The sequence below is a fragment of the Gopherus evgoodei genome, chromosome 9 (genome assembly GCF_007399415.2).
Source record: "Gopherus evgoodei ecotype Sinaloan lineage chromosome 9, rGopEvg1_v1.p, whole genome shotgun sequence".
NCBI lineage: Eukaryota > Metazoa > Chordata > Testudines > Testudinidae > Gopherus > Gopherus evgoodei.
The window spans coordinates 22,509,889-22,536,946 of NC_044330.1; the positions used below are offsets into that span (position 1 = coordinate 22,509,889).

The window sequence follows — 27,058 nt, forward strand, 5'->3', positions numbered from 1 at the left end:
GAGCAGAGGCGCCACTTGGCCCCGGTGCCGGAGTCGGTGCCGACGGTGGGGGAGTCAGCGCTGCCTCCATCAAGATCTGCTTCAGGCGACTGTCCCGCTCCTTCTTCGTTCGGGGCTTGAACGCCTTGCAGATCCGGCACTTGTCCACGAGGTGGGACTCGCCTAGGCACCTCAGGCAGGAGTCGTGCGGATCTCCTGTTGGCATCGGCCGATGAGAGGCCGCACAAGGCTTAAAGCCGGGTGAACTGGGCATGGGCCCTGGCACCGCGGGGAGGAAAAGGGGCGAACCCCCGATCCTCTGTATAACTATCTACAACTATACTTACTAACTTTATAACTACAACTATTACTATAACAACAGAACTATATACACTAAACTGCAAAAGAGTGAAACGCTAGGGAGGTGGAGAACGGCTAACCGTGCTCCACAGTTCCAACGACCGACACGGGCGGTAAGAAGGAACTGAGGAGCGGGCGGGCCAGCAGGGGTATATATCGGGCGCCATACCAGTGCCACTCCAGGGGGCAACCTGCTGGCCCACCGAGTGTTGCTAGGGTAAAAAGTCTCCGACGAACGTGCACGCGGCGCGCGCACACCTAATTGGAATGGATATGAGCAAGCACTCGAAGAAGAATCTGAGTTACTTGGCTCCAAAGGAGGGCTAAGAGCAGCTTCGATTAGGATAGCTTTCAGTTTGCTCTCTGTCATTCTTTGTACAAGGCTTAAAGTCCCGACAAATTAGACAGAGTGCTCTCATGTGAGTTTCCCTCAGACATTTCAGACAACTGCAGTGCAGGTCACTCACCGAGACTTGCCACAGGAGGTAGAAGGTTTGAAGCCTTGGGACCAGGGCATGCCCAGCCCCAGGGGCGAAGGAAGCTCCATAATGATAAGGGAGGGGTTCTAACTAGCTACACTAGTACTATTTAAAATATTTACAATACAACTATATTAAGACTCATTAAGATACAGAGAAGAAAAACCACTGAAAATGTCTTGCCAAAGTAAGAGGAGTTGTTCCAGCAACCACTACGGGCAGCTAGAAAGAACTGAGAGTGTGCAGGGCCAGCAGCACCCCTTGTACCAGCACATAAGTGCACAGCAGCAGAGGGTGCTAGAGCCAGCCCAACAGATACCACTAAGGGAAAAATCTCCGGCAATGATGCACACGACACACGCACACCTCACATGGAATGGACATGAGCAAACACTCTAAGAAGCAGCACAACCTGTAGGGCACTACAGCTCATTTTCCCATAGCTGCATTGGCTCTTAAGTTTTAAGAGCAGTTAAAGAAACTTTTGCTACTAAATTAAACAAACATGACTCAGTGTGGTTAGGGAGTACAAAGATTTATCGATTATGATGGGGGTCCATTTCCACGTTTTTCAGAGTGCAATTAAACTTAAATATATGTATAGAGAGACAACATCAGAGTGGTCAAACTTTTTGGCCTGAGGGCCATATTGGGGTTGCAAAACTGTATGGAGGGCTGGGTAGGGAAGGGGTTTTTCCAACCCACCCCTCGAACCTCCACCCCATCCAAATGCCCCCTGCTTCCTGTCCCTGGACTGCCCCTCGGGACCCTCTGCCCCTTATCAAAGCCCCCTGCTCCCTGCCCCCTTACTATGCTGCTCAGAGCAGCATGTAAGGCAGCCACACTGCCCAGCAGGAATGCGTAACCCCGCTGCCCAGAGTGCTGCCTGTGCAGTGGCATGGCTGTGGGGGGGTGGGGGGGGGAGCAGTGGGGGAGGGGCCAGGGGCTAGCCTCTCCTGCCAGGAGCTCAAGGGCCAGGCAGGACGGTCCGGCGGGTCACAGTTTGCCCAGCTCTGGACTACATCGTAAGAATGAAACAGCTTCTGAATGAATGATTCTTAAATGAAATATGAAACTTAAGTCTAACCTGCTTTAGTTCCTGTTCAGCTTGAGGTAATTTTGTATCTAGCTCTTTGATACCAGCTATCCTTTCCTTAAGGGTTCCTGAAGCTGTCTTTAGAGCCTCTTTTGTTTTATTTAACTGAGACACCGCTGTATTATGGTGACTGAGGTAAATATCAAGTTCTGATTGGGCTACATCCATCTTAGAACGTGCTTCATTCACTGTTTTGCTGAATTCCATAAGTTCTTTTTCTTTGCCCTGTAGAAATGGACAGTACATTACATTAGAAATAATTAAAATAAAGAAACTGAAAACTGGTGGGATGACTGAGCTGCATAAGCTAATATATTCTATGTATAGCTGAGTGAGAGAAGCAGCAGAGGAGAGGTGGCATGCTCTTAATCTCTTGAACAGAAAGAGACGGTGAATTTGGCATGAATGAGCTCAGTTAAATAAAAACTGGTCTCTTATTGTCATAGTAGAAATCTGAATGGTGAATTTTGATGACAATCAGGAAGAACATATAAACCACAATCACTGCTAGATATCCATTCCCACTCCATCCTGGATTTGGGCTCAGTAATGTACTAAAGTGAAGTAAGGCACTATGCTCTAATTAAATCAGACTATTTGAGTGATTTGGAAGCCACTGTTTTTCCAGCCCAGCTTTATTTCAACTAGCAAACCCTCCCCCTCCCAAATCTTAAAGAGATAAACAAACTTCACAGAGGTTTTAAAATACAAGAAAGAGTACAAAGATTATATGGCATAAAGCCAACTTCACACCCAGACAGGTTTTTAACAAAAATTACAGAATACTAGCTAATTATTGTAGTATTAATTAGCTGTTGAAATATTTTTAACCAGCTCTTCAAATACTTTGACAGAACTGTTTCTGCTGGAAAATATATTTCAGCTGAAATCCATACATATCATAGAAACAGGTCTATCTCAACTAAATTTAACAGCAGAAAGTTAAAACAATTCATTTTGATATGGTAAAAAGTTTCATTTTGACTACAATAATTTTCAACATTATTGAAACAAAGTGAGTCAATGGTTTCAAAGTGACATTTTTAAGAATTTCCTTTTTGTTTTGATTCAGAACAAAAACAAAATCTTAAAATGTGAGAATTTGCCACCAAATGGAAATTCCATTTTCCAGCCTGCTCTATATTTGAAGCTAGTGCCTGAGACAGTAATATTCCTGTACAAAATAGCTCTCTTGAAATACCTTTGAACCACCTAACTCATATTAATGTAAAAGTTAACAAATTAGTCCAAGCAGCAAAGAATCCTGTGGCACCTTATAGACTAACAGACGTTTTGGAGCATGAGCTTTCGTGGGTGAATACCCACTTCATCAGATGCATGTAGTGGAAATTTCCAGGGGCAGGTATATATAGGCAAGCAAGCTAGAGATAACGAGGTTAGTTCAATCAGGGAGGATGAGGCCCTCTTCTAGCAGTTGAGGTGTGAAAACCAAGGGAGGAGAAACTGCTTTTGTAGTTGGCAAGCCATTTACAGTCTTTGTTTAATCCTGATCTATGGTGTCAAATTTGCAGATGAACTGAAGCTCAGCAGTTTCTCTTTGAAGTCTGGTCCTGAAGTTTTTTTTGCTGCAGGATGGCCACCTTAAGGTCTGCTATAGCGTGGCAGACATAGCAGAGGGGCATTGCTGGCATATGATGGCATATATTACATTGGTGGACATGCAGGTGAATGAACCGGTGATGGTGTGGCTGATCTGGTTAGGTCACAATACCCGCATGAGGAAATAAGGAAACAGATCAACAGAGCCAGACATGTACCCAGAAGCCTCCTACTGCAAGACAAACCCAAGAAAGAAACCAACAGAACTCCACTGGCCATCACATACAGTCCCCAGCAAAAACCCGTCCAACGCATCATCGCTTTTACAGATCCAGACTAACACGGCTACCCCTCTGAAATTAGTCGAAGTTTATGGATACCAAATGTTTCAAACCTCTTTCTCTTTCTGAAGTCCTTGTGTTTCCTGTTTAAGGCTATCCATAACTTGTTTTAATTTTTCTTCTTCTCGCTCTTTTTCCTTTTCAAGAACTTCTTTCTTAGAGGATGCTTCACTGATAATTGTCTCACTGTTGCCAGGTACATGTTTAAACTGTTCAACCTGTTAAGGAAGACATTTTTAATTTTTTCCATTAACTGATACAAAAAAGGAAAGTTTATTTTATCTTTAAGCTTTGCCTTCTTATGCTATGGACAATGAGGAAAACCTGAGGAAATGTAAACATCTATTAGCCCTGACATCACGCTAAGACTATCTACCTTCAGGACTGCAAATATCTCCCTGCTTCAGTGATGAAGTACATACATAAAGTATCTCTAAAGGGCAGTTTTATTCACTAACATGTATGTAAGTGAGCAAGAACAAAAGTTTTCGTTTCACCCTCTAAATTGCTATTTTGCAAGAGACCAGCACTCTAAAATTTGGGCTGAGGCTTCTTGTCTTCTCTTTGGATTTCAGCTGATTGTCAAGCTTTTAATAGTAACATTTCCAAGAAGCCTCATTCAGTTCCAGTCAGAGACTTCTCAAGCACTAATCGAAACAAAATTCTGAACAAAACACACCGGCACATTATTTCAATGGAGTTTCAGATTGGTCCTCTCCTTCAAAGAAAGGAAACATACATGATAGGACTGTAAGAATGACTGAAGAGGAGGCAAATTGGTGTCTCCTGCTGTACTTGGGCTCCATCTTAGGAGAATAATTTGCCTGTCTCCTGTAAGACTGTTTTCTCTGGAGCTGATAACAGTATGGTTTGTGATGCAAATTCCAGGTATATATCTCTAACAAGAACAATGTAGCCTTAGAGCAGTAGTCCCCAAACTTTTTATGTCATGCACCCCCTTAACCTTGTTCCTTCCCTCCCCTGTCTCCAGCTAGGGTTAGGGCTGTGGCTGCTGCTGGGAGTGGGGCTGGAACCATGGCTGGGAGCCAGTGGCCAAGGCTGGGAGCAGGGCCTGGAGTGGAACTCTGGACAGGCCTGGAGCAGAGCTTGGGGCAGAGTTGGGCTGGGTGGCACTCCTTCCTAACCCCCTGTGGGGGCTGGCCCAGGGGCATGCCCCAGAGTTTGGGGACCACTGCCGTAGAATCTTTTAAGGAACACAGAATGGGGTGTTCACTGAGTAAATCCATCCCTTCAAAGGGCTTATTGTGATTTGCACATCTCATTGAATGCCCAATGCCTTAATCCATCAAGCCCTTTTCTTTGTCACTACTGTTGCCATGGATCCAGTCATCGTGTCTGAAGAGTCCATTGTCGCTTGTAAGGCTGTTTTGGTCATTAAGTTGCCCCCCTGCTTATCTTTCAGCTCTTTTCTGTTCTAAGGTGGGAACTGTGCCAGAAAGGGTTTCACTTTCTCTTAGTTCAAAAAAAATTATATTTAGCTACAAGAGTGTAGGATAATTTGCCCCCTGAAGTGGAGTGGGGTGGAGAAGTAGGCTTTGCTCTTGAAAAGGTCACATTCCTTTGAGGTGCTTTTGCTCAATTTTGCTCAATTTGGATTTCTCCTGAACTGCTGAGACAACAAAGGAGCTTGGGTTGGAATGGGCACAGCAGTACTGAAACCTTTTTGGAGGGACTTGGTGTTGTTTCTCCACACTTTTTGTGGTAGGTGGTATTGTGGCAGGTTCCAGCAGGTCAAGCAGTCTATTTATTGGAAAGGTGATTTGTCTGGGCCTGAAGTTGCCAATAAGTTGAGTAACATAAGAGAGTTGTCTTATGACAGATGTGTCTATTTCTAGAAGGTCGGCAGTTCTCATAACTAATTATTGAAATGACTGAAAATCTGCTGGTGGTATCATGGTCACTACTTCATCAGGTGACGAGGAAGAAAAGTCTTTGGATAGTGAAGCAGAATGTTGTTGCTGCTTCTCCTGATGCTGTTTCTTCCTTTTAAGTGTTGGTGGATGGTCTGGACTGGCATGCCCATGGGAAGTGTAATTTTTATCTCCTGGAATGAGACAGAGATCTGCTCCTGGAGGTGTGTGAAGGTTGATCTCAGTAAGTCACACAACTGGCATGCTGTATGAATATGGCTGGCTTGTTTGTTGATGGCCAATCCAACACGACTTCTAATGTAGTTGGAGCTCAGCACTATAATGAGTACCACCAAGACCTTCGCCATTCCTGGACACAGATCTCAGGGAAGAAGATTCTCTGCTCAAAGGTGAAGAGAACATATCGCCTAGGGATAGAGAGGGGGAGCACATTTTCTCAAGGGGCAGAGACAGGGTATATGGTGCTCTTGGTCACAGGGTCCACACTGGTGCTGATAACTGTGTTGGTACAGAGATCATTCTGGATTTCTCTAATGACATATCATATAGTATCAGTGACTCTGGTAAAGGTATCAACAGAGGGCTATATTATCGATACAGATGGGGGTGGTGCTGTAGAAAGTTTACTTGGTGCTGCGAAGGTAGGAGGCTCGACACTAGTATTCAATTCCATTTGGGGCTTAGTCGCTTTCTCCCTGGAGTCTGTGTGTGATCTTTTCTTGTGGGAAGGCACTGAGTTCCATTTGGTGTCTCTGCCAATGGTTTTGGGCATTACAAGTCTGCTGGACATAACATCAGAGAGTGCCTTGTCTGTTGATATTTTGTGGGCTCTAGTATCCATCTACCCCTTATTTGAGGAGACAGTCACTGATTGTTCCAACAAGTAAAGATTTTGTTGAGCATTCTATGACTTGGCAGTCCTCAAAGAGAACAACTGGCATTCAAAGCATCTCTTATGCCCATCCTTTAACAGGATTAGACTAATGCAAGGAGGACAGGACTTGAAGCTTAAGAGCAGGCTTAGAGCCCACTATGTTGAAATACCCTATACAGGGGGATCCAAGCATCAGAAGCCAGCTCAGATGGGCTAAGCTCATTCATTCTGGTCTTCTCTAGGTGAAAAAATTCTGAGAGGTTTTTAGGGGTTCTTGAAGGGTTTAGCCAGAGCTAAAGACTAGAGGGTCAGACATTCACTATGGCCATGTCTACATCTAAAATTTTGCAGCGCTGGTTGTTACAGCTGTATTAGTACAGCTGTATAGGGCCAGCGCTGCAGAGTGGCCACACTTACAGCAACCAGCGCTGCAAGTGGTGTTAGATGTGGCCACACTGCAGCGCTGTTGGGCGGCTTCAAGGGGGGTTCCGGGACGAGAGAGCAAACCGGGAAAGGAAACCAGCTTCCCCGCGGTTTGCTCTCTCGGTCCCGGAGCCACCCAGCAAATCGCAGGGAAGGAGACCTGCTTGCTCGGGGTTCCGGGACCGAGAGAGCAAACCGGGAACGCCGCGGTTTGCTCTCTCGGTCCCGGAGCCAGCCAGCAAACCGCAGGGAAGGAGACCTGCTTGCTCGGGGTTCCGGGACCGAGAGAGCAAACCGCGGCGAAGCTGGTTTCCTTTCCCGGTTTGCTCTCTCGGTCCCGGAACCCCGAGCAAGCAGGTCTCCTTCCCTGCGGTTTGCTGGGTGGCTCCGGGAACGCGAGAGCAAACCGCGGCGAAGCTGGTCTCCTTTCCCGGTTTGCTCTCTCGGTCCCGGAACCCCGAGCAAGCAGGTCTCCTTCCCTGCGGTTTGCTGGGTGGCTCCGGGAACGCGAGAGCAAACCGCGGCGAAGCTGGTCTCCTTTCCCGCTTTGCTCTCTCGGTCCCGGAACCCCGAGCAAGCAGGTCTCCTTCCCTGCGGTTTGCTGGTGGCTCCGGGACCGAGAGAGCAAACCGGGAAAGGAAACCAGCTTGATTACCAGAGGCTTCCTCCTTCCACGGAGGTCAAGAAAAGCGCTGGTAACTGTCTACATTGGATTACCAGCGCTGGATCACCAGCGCTGGATCCTCTACACCCGAGACAAAACGGGAGTACGGCCAGCGCTGCAAACAGGGAGTTGCAGCGCTGGTGGTGCCCTGCAGATGTGTACACCTTCAAAGTTGCAGCGCTGTAACTCCCTCACCAGCGCTGCAACTTTCTGATGTAGACAAGCCCTATGTTTTCTCATGCTACTATGGTCGGCAAGAGGGAAATGAGGGAGGGCAGCAGCCATACAACTCTTTATACTCTTGTACAGGAACATAAGGAGGCACAGGGAACTTGTGCACTACAGTAGGATCCGCACTGACATACGTTTGAGGAAGACCTAGCAGTTCCCTAGATAACCCTGTGAAGGAACAGCAGTCCAGATGCTAAACTGGTGGTCTTCATCACAGAAAAGTAGTTCTGATCTTTCAGAAATATATAATTTTGGCCAACACCTCCCCTTTTCTTCCTTTTCACAGTTATCACTGCCCTAAAATTTCGGTAATTTTGTATATTTGCCATGGAGGGCACAACACCAGCTGCAGAATAGCTGCCTGAAAAGGCTGTTACTTCTTCAAGAACAGCAGCATGATTTTTTAAAATTACTCTTATTAACATTATTATATGGAATAAGCAGCCTAGTTAAGTCCATCCTCAAAGTTATGTCACATTTGGAATTTATGTGAAATCAGGGGTTCTGCTCTTAACAGCTATAAACTAACAAACTTCTAATGAATGGTGGCAGTGTTAAGCCCTTCTGTACCCTCTTTGCTGCGTGTGGCTCTATTGGCAACTTTGCCCAATAACTGATATCAGGAGTCTGTTTCCCCTGAATAAGTCAATCATATCACAGATAGTTATTTATAAGGAAGTGCAGCTTCCTACACTTACTTACTGGAGATAATATTCACAGCTGTAGGAGAGAAACAAAATTTGTAGTGCCAGAAGTGAGCCACCTTGAGTCCAGGACAGGGAAACATTACATTTTTAAACATGGATAGATATTTGAGCTGGGAGGGGACAGAAACAGTTAAATAATTACACTTGCTACAATAGAAGGGATGTTCAGTTTTCTTTGGCAACAATCAAGTTACTACACTGTTAACCAGTTTGGCAATCAACCTGGTAGTTGGATCCATAGGCATGAAGGCTCAAGAAAATGATCTAGATCCTTAGAAGCTGACTTGCAAAAATAAAAATAAAAAAATTGATATCATGAGCTTCATTCTCCACTCACTTTAAATGCTAGATAAGACCTCAATTTCTAGGGTAAAACAAATTAAAAAACTTAAGGTCTTCTTTTTATCATAAAGCAGCAAAAATTTTCTTTTGTAGGTTATCTTAAAAAAAAATTAGAGAGCCCCCCCAATCCAGAATAGATAAACAATTAAATATTTGGATAATAGTAAGAGTTGCAAGCTTCATAGATATACCTTTTCTTTATCCTTTTCAAGCTGCTTCAGAAGTTTTTTAGCTTTGCTTTTGGCATGTTTTAGTTTTTCCCTTACTGTAACATCCTGCAAATCCAGCTGAGTAAATTTCTCTTTGTTCTCCTCTATGAACTTTGTAATTTTATTGAGTTTTCTAAAAAGAGAAAAAGGTCAGTCACTTTTGTATTAAAATCATTTTCACCAGAAATTGGTTTAGCTAGTGAACTTCTATGAGGCCTTGAATTGAAAGTGGTGCTGTTTGTTTTTTATAAAAATATCCAGCTTTTTATTACAGTTACTATTTCCCTGTAGCACCAGTGCTGCAGAAATAGAAGCACTGTTTGTTTGTCAAGCAGCAAAAGCCATGCACAGCTGTGGAAAGCAATGTTTTCTGCAATACACATATGGCTAGTAACGCACACTGATGAGTTCTCATGACCTCATGAGATAGGAGGTAGCCTGATGCTGTAATAAGAATATAGACTAAGTACTGGTAGCCTCATCCATCCATTATGTAGCCAAATCAAGTCTTCCACTGTTCTACAACTGGATACAGAAATATAATTAAATTAAAGAAAAGATGTTAAACTGCTACATACATGCAACAATTCCCAGTCTGAACAGAAGAAGCAAATACAAAAATAAGTAGGCTAGCTACACCTGACAAATGGCCTGCAGTCCCTATAAAATAAAACCCCTCAGATGCAAAGACTATTCTCTGATGACAGGAAGGGGATCTTATTGCTAATTATACATATCATCACCTGGTGATTAAAACATATTTTAGAAAGACATCCAGTCTTGATTTAAAAGCCTCCCAAGTGATTTGAGAATTTATCATATCCCTTGGTGCATACCCTTACTGTTAAAATTGGCTTTTTCTGTTTAACAAAAGAGCTCAAAACTTAAAGGATATCTGAACGAGGACACTACTGTCTGGAAAACTTCTGCATTTAGACTCCACTCTCCTAAACTGAGCCCTTTCTGCAAATAAACCAGCTTTTATGTTTGAGAGTCCCTGTAACAGAGTCACTTGAGGAGGTACCAGATTAATCCCTGGCTATCTGACCAGCCTGATTGCTTCCTAATTGAATGAATGAATGAATGAATGCAGGTCCCCACCTTCCCTCATTTGTTGAGGTGGTTTTATTGAGGTAGTGACAAGGATGGAATTATTTATTATCCAACCTCTCCAGAGAGCAGGAGTCTCTAAGGTGGTCTTGAAGATTTAAAACAATGTGCACAAATACATGGAGACTCCAGAAAGTTTGTCACAGTTTAGAATGTGTGATAAACTTATTAACCTGTTCCATAACTGTTGTTCTTTGAGATGTGTTGCACATGTCCATTCCATTTTGGTTGACTGAGCAGCCTGAGCATGGTTGTCAAAACTTGCCCCCTCATTGGTACCTGTCGCTGCCACGCACCCTTGCAATTAGACAAAGGGCAGAGCCACCCGACACCCTTTCTTGCTGGAAAAGACGGTTACTCACCTTTGTAATTGTTGTTCTTCGAGATGTGTTGCTCACATCCATTCCAGTTAGGTGTGCGCGCCGCGCGTGCACGTTTGCCGGAAACTTTTTTACCCTAGCAACTCCAGTGGGTCGGCAGGTCGCCCCCTAGAGTGGCGCCGCCATGGCGCTTGATATATACCCCTGCCGGCCCGCCCGCTCCTCAGTTCCTTCTTGCTGGCTACTCCGACAGTGGGGAAGGAGGGCGGGTGTGGAATGGATATGAGCAACACATCTCGAAGAACAACAGTTACAAAGGTGAGTAACCGTCTTTTCTTCTTCAAGTGATTGCTCATATCCATTCCAGTCAGATGAATCCCAAGCCTTACCTAGGCGGTGGGGTCAGAGTGAGAAGTCGCAGCATGGAGCACTGCTGAGCCGAAGGCCGCGTTATCTCTAGACTGCTGGACCAGGGCGTAATGGGAAGCGAAAGTATGGACTGATGACCAGGTCGCCGCCCTACAGATCTCTTGGATCGGCACTCGGGCAAGGAAACCCAGTGATGATGCCTGTGCCCTGGTAGAGTGTGCAGTCACACGGCCCGCAGGGATGTGGGCCAAGTCATAACAGGTCCTGATACAGGACGTTACCCACGAGGATATCCTCTGTGAGGAAATAGGAAGGCCCTTGACACGGTCCGCTATCGCCACGAAGAGTTGGGGGGACTTGCGGAAGGTTTGGTCCTCTCTACATAAAACGCTAGTGCCCGACGGACATCCAGCGAGTGGAGTTGTTGCTCTCTGCGGTATGAATGGGGCTTCGGGAAAAAGACGGGAAGGAAGATCTCCTGGTTAATGTGAAAGGCTGAGACCACCTTAGGGAGAAAGGCAGGGTGCGGTCTCAGCTGCACTTTGTCCTTATGGAAGACCGTATACGGGGGGTCTACCGTGAGAGCCCAGAGTTCCGACACCCGTCTAGCTGAGGTGATGGCCACTAGAAAGGCGGTCTTCCAGGAGAGGTAGAGCAGGGAGTAAGTCGCTAACGGCTCAAATGGAGGGCCCATGAGCCGAGCCAGAACGAGGTTGAGATCCCATGAAGGGGAAGGGGGACGGACCTGTGGGTAGAGACGTTCCAGCCCCTTCAGGAATCTTGCCACCATAGGGTGGGAGAAGACAGAACGGCCATCTCCTCCCGGATGAAAGGTGGAGATGGCCGCTAGATGAACCCGAAGGGACGATATCGCCAGACCCTGGACCTTGAGGGACCAGATGTAGTTCAGAATATTGGCAATGGAAACCTCCATAGGGAGAAAACCCTTCTCTGAGCACCAGTAGGAAAAACGCTTCCAGTTGGCTGAATACGTAGCTCTAATGGAAGGCTTCCTACTGCCCAGGAGAACCTCCCGAACCGGGGTAGAGCAGCGTAACTCGGAGCTGGTCAGCCACGCAGGAGCCACGCCGTGAGATGCAGAGACCGAAGGTCCGGGTGACAGAGCCTGCCGTGGTCCTGGGTGATCAGATCCAGGTGAAGCGGCAGGGGAACTGGGCTGGTTATTGAGAGGTCCAGCAACATGGGGTACCAATGTTGCCTGGGCCACGCTGGGGCTATCAGAATCACGCGAGCCCTGTCCCTGCGCACCTTGAGGAGAACCTTGTGGACCAGCGGAAACGGAGGGAACGCATAAAACAGATGGGTCGCCCATGGGATAAGGAAGGCGTCCACTAATGACCCGAGCTCCCGACCCTGAAAGGAGCAGAATGCCTGGCATTTCCTGTTCTCTCTGGACGCGAAGAGATCCATCCGGGGACGACCCCACCTCTGGAAAAGTGAGAGGGCGACGTCCGGGCGAAGGGACTACTCGTGTGAGCGGAAGGATCTGCTCAGGCGATCCGCCAGTGTGTTTTGCACTCCAGGTAGGTAGGAGGCCGTGAGGTGAATGGCATGGGCTATACAAAATTCCCAGAGCCGCGCTGCCTCCTGACATAGGGGAGAGGATCTGGTGCCGCCCTGCTTGTTGATATAGTACATGGAGGAAAAACGAACAAACAGCCCTGAGTCACCCTTGAAGGCATTGCATTTGCAGTCTTGTGTGGTCTATAATTAAAGTACCATCTACCATATGGCTCAACAGTTGAAGACAGTTCTTGAATGGAGTTTGATGAATGATTTGGATTGTATTGTTTATGTTGGCTCAGGCCACTAATCTGCGCATGAGGATGTAGGCTCTTGCTGTTATTGAACTGAGATGCGGCGGACCGATGACCACCAGAGTCGACGCTGTCTCGCCCCCCCTCCCTCTCCAGAAGGCGAGGACAGGTCCAGCCACCAGGAGGGCTGGGTCCAGACGGAACACCCTGTGGACGCTCTGCTGCCAGGAGGTCTCCTCGTCATCTTCCCCTGACGAGGCAATGGCAGGCACCTCGTCCTCCAGCCCTCCGCCTCTGGACCTCGGGGCACATCAGGACCTCCTCAGGCGCGTGGCGCAAAACTTAAATTTACAAGCAGAGGAGGTCGCTGAGATCGAGGATCCGGTGGTCAGCATCCTCTCCGCAGATGCTCCCACCAGGGTTGCCCTGCCTTTCATTAGGACCATTCAGGCCAACGCCACCACGATCTGGCAATCACCGGCCTCCATCCCTCCTACCGCACGAGGCGTGGAGAGAAAGTACATGGCCCCCTCTAAGGGCTATGAATTTCTGCACGTCCACCTGACACTGTGCTCCCTCGTGGTGCAGTCAGTGAACGAAAGAGAGCGCCATGGACAAGAGGCCCCAGCGCCCAAATCTAAGGAGGCGAGGCGGATGGACCTCCTAGGCCGTAAAGTCTATTCGGCGGGGTTGCTACAGCTCAGAGTCTCCAATCAGCAGGCCCTCCTTAGCCGCTACTCATTTAACTCCTGGGTAGTGGCGGACAAGTTCAAGGAGCTGTTGCCGCAGGAGGCACATCAAGAATTTGCGGCGATTCTTGACAAGGGCAAGAAGGTCGCAAGGACCTCGCTGCAGCCCTCATTGGATGCTGCAGACTCGGCCGCTCGGACCCTTGCCTCAGGGCTTACGATGTGCCGCATATCCTGGCTTCAGGTCTCTGGCCTTCCACCGGAGCTCCAGTATACCATCCAGGACCTCCCCTTCGAAGGCCAGGCCAGGGCCTGTTTTCAGACAAGACAGACCCCAGGTTAAAGAGCCTCAAAAGACAATCGCGTCATCATGCGCTCTTTGGGGATGCATGCGCCTGTGACGCAGTGCAGACCCTTCCGGCCGCAGAACCAGCAGCAACAACGCCGGCCGTATCCCCAGTTCCGCTTACGGCAGGACCTTAATATGCCCCAGGGCAGGAACAGTAGGCGCAGACAGTCGGGTGGCCAAGGGAGGTAGAACCAAGGCTCCTCCAAGGCCCCACCCGGACCCAAACCTTCATTTTGAAGGAGCGCCCGAGGGCACAGTACCAGTTTCCCCTTCGGATCCTTCCCCCCAGTTTTCCAACCATCTTTTGTTTTTCCTCCAGGCGTGGACCCGAATAACATCAGACCTCTGGGTCTTATGCACTGTACAGGCCAGTTACCGCCTGCAGTTTTCATAGCCCCCCCCACTCCCCACCCTCGTCCCTCTTCAGGGACCCCTCTCACGAGCAATTCCTCCGTCAGGAGGTACAGACGCTCCTCGACAAGGGAGCCATAGAGGAGGTTCCAGAGAGCGAGAAGGGCAAGGGGTTTTATTCCCGATACTTTCTGATCCCCAAGGCCAAGGGAGGCCTCAGGCCTATCCTCGACCTGCGAGAACTCAAGAAGCATATGGTGAAGTTGAAGTTCCGCATGGTATCCCTGGGGACCATCATTCCATCGCTGGATCCTGGAGACTGGTACGCCGCCCTCGACATGCAGGACGCTTACTTTCATGTCGCCATATTTCCACAGCACAGGCGTTTCCTTTGCTTCATGGTCGACCGCAAGCATTATCAATTTGCGGTCCTCCCATTTGGCCTTTCTACGGCCCCGAGGGTATTCACGAAATGCATGGCAGTTGTCGTCGCACATCTTCGGCGCAGCCGCATTCACGTGTTTCCCTACCTCGAAGACTGGTTGCTCCGAGGCACATCAGAGCTGCAGATCCGCGGGATCTTGGGGAGCAATTACCACACAGGTGGGGTGCAAAATAAACTTTATTAAGAAAATGCAAAAACAGGGAAAATTTAATAGTGAGGGGTATGGGGTTTGTTAAGGTAGGCAATTGGGGAGGGAGTTCTTTTAGTATAGTATAGGGGGTTTCAATAGTGGGGTACAATACAGTGGGGTACAATACAGTTGGTAACCAACTAACACTGAAGTATAAATGTAACAGGTAGCTAACAATTTCTATGTAAAGGGTGTGTCACAGCAGCATATAACCAACTAACAGTTATGGGTAAAATGTGTTAAATAACCAACAACTCTAGGTAAAAATGTGTCACAGTGGTGTAAATATAAAATGTGAGGTGTGTGAGAGAGAAAAAGGGTAACCAATGGGGTTTTATGCTAGACTTCAGTAATACAATTGAGGGATTGAGAGAGAGAGAAAGAGAAAGGCAGTGGTAGAGGAATGAGGTTGGGGATGGGGGAAGAGGAGCACGTGGTGGAGCAGAAACCAAAGATAGAGGCGCTACAGAGGGAGATTTAAACTCAGGGAGACACAGAGAGCAGACAGGCTGCAAGTTTAAACAGCAGAGAGACTGCAATGAGTGACTGGGGAGCTCGGGGGGGGGGGGGTTGGGGCAGTGGGAAGACAAATTCAAATAGTAAAAACCTTATCTATCCCCTAACTTAATCAAACTTATATAAAATGACAAGCAGCTACAGAATACAACCAAGCAATGATTTTCTAAAAACTTATCTTAACCAACAATTAGGCAACACAACAAATATCACAGAAACTTACAAGCTCTACAATCTTAACAAACTATAACTTATTAAATTAAAAAAAAAAACCAAGACCTATGGTGCACCTTATGCTATGGGGAGGTTACAGAGGGCAGAGTGGTATGTATCCAGGACCCAGCTCCCAAGGAAGCCAAGGGATGGTGGCTACAGCGGTGGATACAGCTGAAAGCAGAGAGCCCCAAGGCAAAGCCCACAGGAGCAGAGCTTAGCAGTGGCAAAGAGCCCTGTAGTTTAAGAGAGGTTTTAAGACACAGACCAAGGTTTAGCTTGAGTCTGTGTGCTGGGGAAACAGAGTCAGCAGCTAAAATAATAAAAGTATAGAAAGTTTTACAGAGGGATTCTTACAAGTCCCCAAGGCAGCAGCAAAGGCAGAAGCAGCAGCAACATCAGAAGAGGCAAGGAGGGTTCGGTACAGTCTCAATAATCAGGAGATCTCTCAGGTAGCAATTCGTTCTTCGTGGGGGGGGGTTTCAAAAACGGGGGTACGCTCAAAAATAAAACGAGAGCGGAGAAAGGACCCCCCAGAACCCCTGGCTGATCAGACCAGGCAGCAATGCAGGAACCTTTCTGAGGTGTGTTTCAAAAATGTCTGGTTTTAAAGGCAAACTTGGGCAGTTTCCCACCAGTAATCCTGATAGGCTCCCTCTGTCACAGGGGAGGGGACACAGGGGAAAAACTGAAGGTAAGCCCAGAGACATGCCTGGACATAGTCCTGTGCAATAGGTGACTCAAGAGCACATGAGACTATGACTCATGCCCAGGATCTTAAAACCACAATAGGCCTTGCAGCTCTGGACATTGCCTACCCTACACCAAGCCCAGGTTCAACGAGGTGATAACAGGACTAACCCTTTGAAAAGGGCAGTGGTCCCACTTAGCATGCAGCACAAGTGGCCATCCCTTTGAGAAGGGCAATGGCTCTTGTTAAACAACCTAAGGTGCCCTTCCTTTGAGAAGGGCAGTGGCCCTGGTAAACAACTTAACAGCCAGGGAAGGGCGGCCACAGGAGAACAGAAAACAAAATGGAGTCTGGGGAAACAAAATGGAATAGGGGAATAGCTGTAACGGACATGCCCCCCTGGCCGACCTGAACGGGCTGTGAGGGGGATGTCCCATGCAAAGACCAAAATGCTACCATTGCCCAGGTTCCAGTCGCTATCGACCATCATTCTGCGCTTGCAGGCGGCCCCCCTGACCTCCATAAGAACATGTCTGACCCTCCTGGGCCATATGGCAGCCTGTACGTTCGTGACAGCGTATGCTCGACTCCGCATGAGGCCTCTCCAATCTTGGCTCATCGCGGGGGATGGCCCTAGTAGCCAAGTCAGCAGCATTCAAATCAGTTTGCAATGATGTTCCAGTCACCAGCTTTCCTTCATCTACCAGCAAAAGAAACTCTTGTTTCCCGTGCTCCAGTAACTTTTCCTTAAACTTTAAATGTCAAGTCCAAGATATTGTTACCGAAATATCAGGTCTGCCTAGCTGAGAGCCAATTAACAGCAAGATTTCTTTGCTTTGAGGCAGAAAGGAAAAGACGGTTTAAAAGTTTAGGCTACTGTGTAGTGCTCACCTCCCACTGGCCACTTGTAAACCATTAGGGGGCCCAGCCACTAGCTTTCACAATATTAAAGTCATGCTGGTCTAACAAAGCCTGTTGTTCTGCAATTCTAACCTTTAACCCAGCCCTAGAACATTTTTTCCTACCATAACAGGTCAAGTTTTTGCATCCTTTGATTTCAGGGTAGCAGCCTGCTGCCCCTGGCATGCCCTTCTGTTGGCAGCCGAAACAGCCAACGACGCTAGGAATGGGAAAAATACTTGAAGCCTTGGATGAGTACTTAGTATCAAAACTTATCCCTCTTGGATATGTGATGAAGTGAAGAGGGAATTTGCCACAGAGCCTTGGTAGACTCTAAAATTGCCTCATGAATTGGTAAGGCCACAAGGGAGGGCTAAACTGTGGCCAAAATATTAACATCTCTATGGGATGACTCCTAATGTCCTCCACTTGGACATCCAAGGCTGAGGCAAGCCTTTTCCAAAATCTCCCAGTAAGCCTTGAAGACATCAGGTAGGGTGAGGACTTTTTTCACAGAAAGTGCACCATCTGGGGAAGAGGAAGATGGAGATGGAGATAATAGAGTTTAAGGCTAAGCCTCCTCTAGCAGTTGACTGATAAGAGTACAGGAGGATCCTATCTCCTAACTTGGAGATGGAGAGAACACCCCAGGGATTCCAAAACGGCCACTGAAAAGGTAGAGTCCCAATACCTTCCCAGCCACATATCCCACCAATGCAGCATCTCAGAAGCTTCCCAGGTGGCAAGCTCTCAGAAGGGATTCAGAATCTGAAGATTCAGCTTCTTCTGACCACAAAGGAGCTATGCCCATCAATACCAGTACAGAGAATCCAGAGACGACTGAAATAAGGCCACTGTTGCTAGCTTTCCCCTTTATGGTATCGCAGGATGAGTGCGCTGACAAACAGCACTCCTTGTTGTTTTGACATGGAACTGAGCACTGAACCAACTGAAACAAGGCAGTGTGAACTGATGGTACTGGTTTCGTGCACTGAGGAAAGTGGCACTGACAAAGACAAGCCCCTTGCTGCCGCAAATACCTCCAGATGGCAAATGGTACAGAAATGGTCCCAGTTTAGTGAGTAACCAAAGATGACAGCATTGTAGAAGTTGAAGGTGACACTTGGGGTTCTGGACACAACGGTACTTGTCCCAGTGCCAGAATCAACTGTGCCTCCTTATGAGACGAACTGGACAAGGAATGCTTAGATTTAGGATGTACACTACTTGATCCCTTTGCCCTCTTTTTGGGCTTAGGAGCTCTAGATCTTCCTCTTCAAGTTTCTTCCTTAAAAACTTTGTACTTCAACCTCAGCACTGGAGACTTTGACAGTACTGGGACTTCAACACTGGTGGAATGTTTTTCCAAAACTAAAGAGGTTGTTCCCTCCCCCTCCAAGCAGGAAAGCTCCAATAGTGGTCTAAGAGCAGCTTCTATCAAAAGAAACTTCAGCCTAGCCTCTCTGTCATTTTTGGTCCTAGGCTTGACGTCCTTGCAAATTTGATAACAATCTGACATGTGAGATTCACCCAAGCACTTCGAACAGGTGGTATGTGAGCCACTCACAGAAATTGGTTTGGAACAAGAACAATGAGGCTTGGAGCCTAGTGACTGAGGCATTCCTCCGTACCAAAATCAGGACCTCAAGCAGTGAAAACAAAAAAAAAATTTAAAAAAAATTCTAATCACTAACACTAACTATGAATAAGGCTAAATTTTTGTCAGGAGTATTTTAAGTAAAAGTCAGGGCAGGTCATGGAAAACAAACAAAAACTCATGGCTGTCCATGACCTGCCCCTGAACTTCACTAAAAATATCCCTGAGAAAAGGGGTAGGTGGGTTCAGCAGCCACTGCTGCTGGGGCTCCTGGGTCCCCCACTGATGCAATGAGTGGGAGCTCCAGAGTGCCCCTGCCCCTGGGGGCTGGGCTGCTGCGCAGGCAGGGATGACTGGGAGTTCCAGCCCCAGGGCAGAAAATGTCACGGTGGTCAATGGAAAAGACGGTTACTCACCTTTGTAAGTGTTGTTCTTCGAGATGTGTTGCTCACATCCATTCCAGTTAGGGTGTGCGCGCCGCGCGTGCACGTTCGTCGGAAACTTTTTACCCTAGCAACTCCAGTGGGCCGGCAGGTCGCCCCCTGGAGTGGCGCCGCCATGGCGCCCAATATATATCCCTGCCGGGCCGCCCGCTCCTCAGTTCCTTCTTGCCGGCTACTCCGACAGTGGGGAAGGAGGGCGGGTGTGGAATGGATGTGAGCAACACATCTCGAAGAACAACAGTTACAAAGGTGAGTAACCGTCTTTTCTTCTTCGAGTGATTGCTCACATCCATTCCAGTTAGGTGACTCCCAAGCCATACCTAGGCGGTGGGGTCGGAGTGAGAAGTCGCGGCACGGAGCACTGCAGATCCGAAGGCCGCGTCCTCTCTGGACTGCTAGACCAGGGCGTAGTGGGAAGCAAAGGTGTGGACCGATGACCAGGTCGCTGCCCGACAGATTTCCTGGATGGGCACACGGGCGAGAAAAGCCAGCGACGACGCCTGCGCCCTGGTAGAGTGTGCAGTCACACGGCCCGTAGGGACTTGGGCCAAGTCATAACAGGTCCTGATACAGGACGTAACCCAAGAGGATACCCTCTGGGAGGAGATAGGAAGCCCTTTCATACGATCTGCTACCGCCACGAAAAGCTGGGGGGATTTTCGGAAGGGTTTGGTCCTCTCTATGTAGAACGCGAGAGCCCTACGGACATCCAGCGAGTGGAGCTGCTGCTCCCTGCCTGAGGAGTGAGGTTTTGGGAAAAAAACCGGAAGGAAAATCTCTTGGTTGACGTGGAAGGCTGAGACCACCTTGGGCAGAAAAGCAGGGTGTGGTCTCAGCTGCACCTTGTCTTTGTGGAAGACCGTATATGGGGGGTCTACCACAAGAGCTCGGAGCTCCGACACCCGTCTAGCTGAGGTGATAGCTACTAGAAAGGCAGTCTTCCAAGAGAGGTAGAGCAGGGAGCAAGTAGCTAACGGCTCAAAGGGGGGCCCCATGAGCCGAGACAACACCAGGTTAAGATCCCAGGTCGGAGCAGGGGGACGGACGTTAGGGAATAAACGTTCCAGCCCTTTAAGGAATCTCGACACCGTCGGGTGAGAAAAAACGGAGCGACCGTCCGCACCCGGGTTAAAGGTGGAGATAGCTGCTAGGTGGACTCGCAACGACGATAAGGCCAGACCTTGCCCTTTGAGGGACCAAACATAGTCTAAGATTTCGGTTACCGAAACTTCCATAGGGCGGAGATTTCTCTCTACGCACCAACAGGAGAAGCGTTTCCATTTTGCCGAATATGTGGCTCTTGTGGACGGTTTCCTGCTGCTCAAGAGCACCTCCCTCACAGGCGTGGAGCAGCGCAGCTCGGAACCAGTCAGCCACGCAGGAGCCACGCCGCTAGGTGCAGCGACTGCAGGTCTGGGTGACAGAGGGTCCCGTGGTCCTGGGTGATCAGGTCCGGATGAAGGGGCAGGGGAACTGGGTCGGCTACGGCCAACTCCAGCAGCATGGTGTACCAGTGCTGCCTGGGCCATGCCGGGGCCACCATGATCACGAGAGCCCTGTCTCTGCGCACCTTCAGGAGGACCTTGTGGACCAGAGGGAACGGGGGAAACGCATAGTACAGGTGGGTCGACCACTGGATGAGGAAGGCATCCGCTATCGACCCCGGCTCCCTGCCCTGAAAGGAGCAGAACGCTTGGCACTTCCTGTTCCCCTTGGACGCGAAGAGGTCCACCCGGGGATAACCCCACCTCCGGAAAATGGAGAGAGCGACGTCCGGGCGAAGGGACCACTCGTGTGACAGGAAGGATCTGCTCAATTGATCCGCCAGCGTGTTCCGTACTCCAGGGAGGAAAGAAGCCCTGAGGTGAATGGAGTGGGCTACGCAAAAGTCCCAGAGTCGTATCGCCTCGAGGCACAGGGAGGAGGACCTGGTGCCGCCCTGCTTGTTGATATAGTACATGGTCGTCGTGTTGTCCGTGAACACGGCGACACAACGACCCTGAAGCTGATGACAGAACGCTTGACAAGCAAGGCGGACCGCTCTCAACTCCCGCATGTTGATGTGTAGCCCCACCTCCTCCTGAGACCACAGGCCCTGTGTCCGCAGGGTCCCTAGGTGGGCCCCCCAGCCTAGATCTGAGGCATCCGTTGTCAGGGATACCGAGGGCTGAGAGGGGTGGAAGGGAAGACCCGCACATAATACGGACTGGTCTAGCCACCAGCCGAGAGAATCTAAGACCTTCTGGGGGATTGTGACTAACATGTCTAACGGTTGCCTTGCCGGCCTGCAATGACTGATAAGCCACAGCTGGAGAGGCCTCATGCGGAGCCGAGCGTAGTCGGTCACAAAGGTGCACGCCGCCATGTGGCCTAACAGGGTTAGACATGTCCTCACTGACGTCAATGGGGCTGACCGCAAACGTTGAACGATCGCCACCATGGTCTGGAACCGTTGCAGAGGCAGCGAGGCCCTGCCCATAGTGGCGTCCAGGACGGCCCCGATAAATTCCACCTTCTGAGTGGGCCTCAGGGTGGACTTGTCTGTGTTTATCAAGAGGCCCAGACTTGCAAACATGCCGGTGATCACGCGGACATGGCTGTTGACTTGTTGTTCCGACGTGCCCCGAATCAACCAGTCGTCCAGATAAGGGAACACGTAGACACGGTTGCGCCGAAGATGCGCCACGACAACTGCCATGCATTTTGTAAACACCCTCGGGGCCGTGGACAGGCCAAATGGGAGGACTGCAAATTGATAATGAAGAGTCCCCACAACGAAGCGGAGGAAGCGTCTGTGGCGCAGCCAAATGGCAATGTGGAAATACGCGTCCTGCATGTCGAGGGCGGCGTACCAGTCTCCCGGATCCAGGGATGGAATAATGGTCCCCAGGGATACCATGCGGAACTTCAACTTCACGAGGTATTTGTTGAGCTCTCGCAGGTCGAGGATAGGCCTGAGGCCCCCCTTGGCCTTGGGGATCAGAAAGTAGCGGGAATAAAACCCCTTGCCTTTCTCGCTTTCCAGAACCGCCTCTATAGCTCCTTTGCTGAGGAGCGTCTGCACCTCCTGCCGAAGGAATTGCTCGTGAGAGGGGTCCCTGAAGAGGGACGAGGAAGGAGGGCGGGAAGGAGGAAATGAAACAAACTGCAGGCGGTATCCCGTCTGCACCATGCTTAAGACCCAGCGGTCCGATGTTATTTGGGACCACGCCGGGAGGAAAAACGAAAGGCGGTTGGAAAACGGGGGGGAAGGATCCATAGGGGAAACTGTTACTGCGCCCTCGGGCGCACCTTCAAAATGAAGGCTTAGGTCCAGGCGGGGGTTTTGAGGAGCCTTGGTTCTGCCCCCCTTGGTTCCCCGAGTGCCTGCGCCTTCCGTTCCTGCCGCGGCGCCTGTAAAGGTCCTGCCGCTGGCGGAACTGGGAAAACGGCCTGCGTTGTTGTTGTTGCTGCGACCTAAAGGGTCTACGCTGCGTCACGGGGGTGTGCATCCCGAGGGACCACATAATGACCCGGTTGTCTTTCAGACTCTTGAGTCTGGGGTCTGTCTTGTCAGAGAACAAGCCCTGGCCTTCGAAAGGAAGGTCCTGTATAGTATGCTGGAGCTCCGGCGGAAGGTCGAAAACCTGCAGCCAGGAGATGCGACGCATCGTAACTCCTGACGCGAGGGTACGGGCAGAGGAGTCCGCAGCGTCCAAGGAGGCTTGCAAGGCCGTGCGTGCGACCTTCTTGCCTTCGTCCAAGATGGCCACAAACTCTTGGCGAGCATCCTGTGGCAGCAGCTCCTTAAATTTGTCCACTGCCACCCAGGAATTAAAGGCATATCTGCTCAGCAGGGCCTGCTGGTTGGAGACCCTGAGCTGCAGCGCCCCAGCCGAATACACCTTACGGCCAAGGAGGTCCACCCGCCTGGCTTCTCTGGATTTGGGGGCTGGAGCCTCCTGGCCATGACGCTCCCTATCGTTCACTGATTGCACCACCAGTGAACCCGGAGTCGGGTGTACATGGAGATATTCGTATCCCCTAGAAGGGGCCATGTACTTCCTCTCGACGCCTTTCGCTGTCGGAGGGATGGAGGCCGGGGACTGCCAGATGGTGTTGGCGTTGGCCTGGATGGTCCGTATAAAGGGCAGGGCGACCCTGGTGGGAGCATCAGAAGAGAGGATGGTTACAATTGGATCCTCTATCTCCGAGACCTCCTCTGCCTGCAGACTCAGATTTTGAGCCAATCGCCTGAGGAGGTCTTGGTGCGCCCTGAGATCCAGCGGGGGGGGACTGTTGGAGGAGGTACCCGCCACCGCCTCGTCCGGGGAGGAGGATGAGGAGACCCCAGGCACGAGAGTGTCTAACTGAGGGTCTTCCTCAGCCCTCGCCTCTGCCTCAGGAGCCACAGCGGAGTCTTGCTGCTTGGACCCTTCCTCCCCTTCCGGGGAGGGAGGGGGGCGAGACAACGAGGCTTCAGGAGCCCTACGCTCCGCAGTCGCCGGTCTAGCAGGGAGCTGCTGGGGGCCCTGGGCCTGATGGTATGCCCAGGGTGTCCAGAATCCCCACTGTTGTGGGCCTTGGTCCTGCAGCGGCGGATCACCGAACAGCGCCGTCTGCCGGTCGGTGCCCAGCGCATACCAGCTGTCCGTCTGGGAGGATACGGACGGCTGTCTAGAGGGCCATGGAGGGGCCGACCCTGGATGGTAAGGGTCTGCGCGGGCCGGCACGGAGGATCGTCTCGGTGCCGGGGACCGGTGCCGGGAGTCATATCGGTGCCGGGAACGGGATCGGGAACGGGTTCTGTCGCGGTGCCGGGATCCTGATCGGTACCGGGCGCCGCTTCGGTGCCAGGACCTGCCACCGGCTCGGTGCCGTGAGGTCGACCGAGACCTGCCACCGGCTCGGTGCCGGAAGGTCGACCGAGACCGGGACCTGCCACCGGCTCGGTGCCGGGAGGTCGACCGGTGCGGCGAGTAGCGTCGGGACCTGCTCCTGGAATCGCGGTGCCGGTCTCGGCGACTGGAACCTGACCGCGATCGTCTCGATGTCGACCGGTGCCGCGAGTGGAACCAGTACCGCTGAGGGGAGCGGTGCCGGGACTGCGAGCGGCGGCGGGACCTGGAGCGCCCAAGACGTCGGGACCTGGATCGTGAACGAGATCTTCTGGGCGGTGCCGACATCATGGGCTTACCTCTGGACACAACCCGCACCGGAGGTACCGGGGGTGGCAGCCGAGTGGGCTCAGTCAGGGCTATGAGGTCCCGAGCCGAGGCGAAGGTCTCCGGTGTGGATGGGACCATTATCTCAACCCCAGATCTCATGGGGGAGCTCGGCGGTACCGGACTCGACGGACCCGCTGGGCCCGGAGTCGACGGTGCCGGCGGCGCCGCGGCCGATGTCGAGGCCGGGCGCTCTAGCCGGGTCTGCCTGGCCGGAGTATTGGACTTCGACGGCCTTGGTTCTGACTCCGGTGCCGGAGAGGGTCGGTGCCGGGGAGTCTTCTCTGTGCCGGTGCGATCCGGTGCCGGCGCCGAGATCACGGCCTGCGAAGCCGTCGGGTCAAGTGCCGCCTCCATGAGGAGAGTCCGGAGCCTTTGGTCCCTCTCCTTCTTTGTCCTTGGCTTAAAAGCCTTACAGATGTGGCACTTGTCAGATCTGTGCGATTCCCCGAGGCACTTCAGGCATGCTTCGTGGGGATCGCTGGTAGGCATGGGCTTCTTGCAGGCCGCACACTGCTTGAAGCCCGGCGAAACAGGCATGAGCCTGGCGCCGGGTGCCGGGAAGGGCTAAGCCCCCGGCGAAGAACTACTTAACAACTATTTAACTTACTTAACCAACTAATTAACAACTATAATGGACTAGAGATGAACGATAGATAAACGATAGAGAACTAGGAGAGCTAGGGACGTGGAGGACAGCTATGCCGCGCTCCACAGTTCCAACGACCGACACGGCGGTAAGAAGGAACTGAGGAGCGGGCGGGCCGGCAGGGATATATATTGGGCGCCATGGCGGCGCCACTCCAGGGGGCGACCTGCCGGCCCACTGGAGTTGCTAGGGTAAAAAGTTTCCGACGAACGTGCACGCACGGCGCGCACACCCTAACTGGAATGGATGTGAGCAATCACTCGAAGAAGTAGTCATGGATTCCATGACCTCCATGACATAATCGTAGCCTTACCTACGAACAACAGGTAACCATCTACAAAATATAAAGGACACAGAGAACTTGGTAAAGCAAGACCAACAGATCCAACAACTGTCACCGGTGTTAAGAACAAACTGAGGACAGTTTGGGTGGCTCGGCCCTTTATACCTGCTCACAAGGGCTCATGGTGGTAGAGGGTGCCTGAGCTGCTCTGATGGGTACTGCTGAGGGGAAAACTGTTTCTGACCACAGTATGTGGGGCACACACAAACAAGAGTAGAATGCACAAAGAACTAAAATTCATCCACAGTTATTCTGTGAGGTTACAGTTCAAAAGGTGATGATCATGGAAGGATCCTTTCACAACACAATCACTAATAGCAGCTGGATCCACAGATCATATAATATATGGACACCATTTTGAGAACTGGAACGATCTAGATTGTTTAAAATTTTAGTATTGTAACCAAACTAGTGTGATGACATCAAAGTAATAAGAACAACTCGGAAGGGCGATAGAAACTATTTACCTCAAAGGCCTGACAAACAATTAGAAGAAATGACATCTGAAAGAGTCAAAGCATCCCAGGCTCCTTCTACTAAGGGCTAATAAAGCCCCTTCAAAGAGCTCTCCAACAGAAAAGAAAATACAGGATTTGATAATATTTCTAGATAAATCACCCCCTGGGAAAGAAAACCCTTCAGACCTTTGCTAAACTTCATAAAGCAGTAAAAGAAAGCCACAACCCAATTATATGCCCTCTTCCTAATGGGTTATCTTTAAAGGATATCCTTTAAAAAGGCATCTGCTTGAACTGCCATTTTATCATAGAACTATGCCATACTTGAAGACACAGTTCTGAACTATAACCTTACAATCCAATCTGCATTGCAGCATTGCTCTAGGAACCAGACTGTGACAGAGTCATAATTTGGCTGTTTGTGGTGACTGAAAAAAGAGACCCACAATCTCTCCACCTGTGCAGGGGAAGAGTGGGAACCTAATAGCAGCTGCTTTCTGTCTCTCTACAGGTTCTGCCAACTTAGGAAGCCAGTGGGGGATTAAAGGGCCTCATAACTACCTAAGATGTAGGAATGATCTACAAATGAGCCCTTTATGTTTTACAACATGTCATGCATAAAAGGAGAATATTCTCTGTACTAATATGTTCATTCAACTAATATGTTCATCAACCCTAACTGGAAATATGGAAGGACAACATGAGCACGTACAAACTTAGTGGTCATCTGAGATGTCAGTAATACAGGCTGAGTACAAAAGACCACTTGGTGTGGAAGAGTCAAAACAAAAAAAAGTGACAAAACAGTTCGTTTTCTGAACTCAAAGCTTTACATGTGCAAAGTGTATAATGTGCTATTACAGTTTTTGAGATAATGAAAGTACTTACTTTTCTACATCTTTCAAAGCTTTATTCTTAACTTTCATTTCATCAGCAAGTTTACTATTCTTTGTGTTAATATCTTTAGTGTCTTCATGAATTTTTTTCTTTTGGGTTTCCATGTCAGTTATCCGATTCTGCAGGTCATAACTAAAGGAAATACATATATTTTACATATGTGAGGATTACAAAAAAAGCCATTTGTACCAAATTTACGAGTTCTAAAAAAAATTTGAGAGTTTTCGAATCCTACAATAACAAAAAAATCACTGTAAATTAAATATTCAGTCCTCCAGCTGATCATTGCTAGACAGTCTTGTGTACTTAAAATGGGGTTAAAGAAATCCAAAGATTTTACAGTTTAAAAAATGTAAATAATTTCAGGCTTGTCTATATGGTGGAGTAAT

General features: G+C 49.7%; 1 protein-coding gene across 6 annotated transcripts in view; it reads right to left on the bottom strand.

Moving 5' to 3' along the window:
- The window catches only part of SMC4 (structural maintenance of chromosomes 4), a 129,128-nt gene that overhangs the window by 58,875 nt on the left and 43,195 nt on the right, over positions 1-27,058 (bottom strand). For all 6 annotated transcript variants that reach the window (XM_030574664.1, XM_030574667.1, XM_030574662.1 and 3 more), the window contains 4 exons: positions 26,661-26,801; positions 9,140-9,290; positions 3,869-4,033; positions 1,906-2,139 (listed from right to left, as the gene is read on the bottom strand). In XM_030574664.1, coding sequence (XP_030430524.1) covers positions 1,906-2,139; positions 3,869-4,033; positions 9,140-9,290; positions 26,661-26,801 — 691 coding nt within the window. The remainder of the gene's footprint in view (positions 1-1,905; positions 2,140-3,868; positions 4,034-9,139; positions 9,291-26,660; positions 26,802-27,058) is intronic.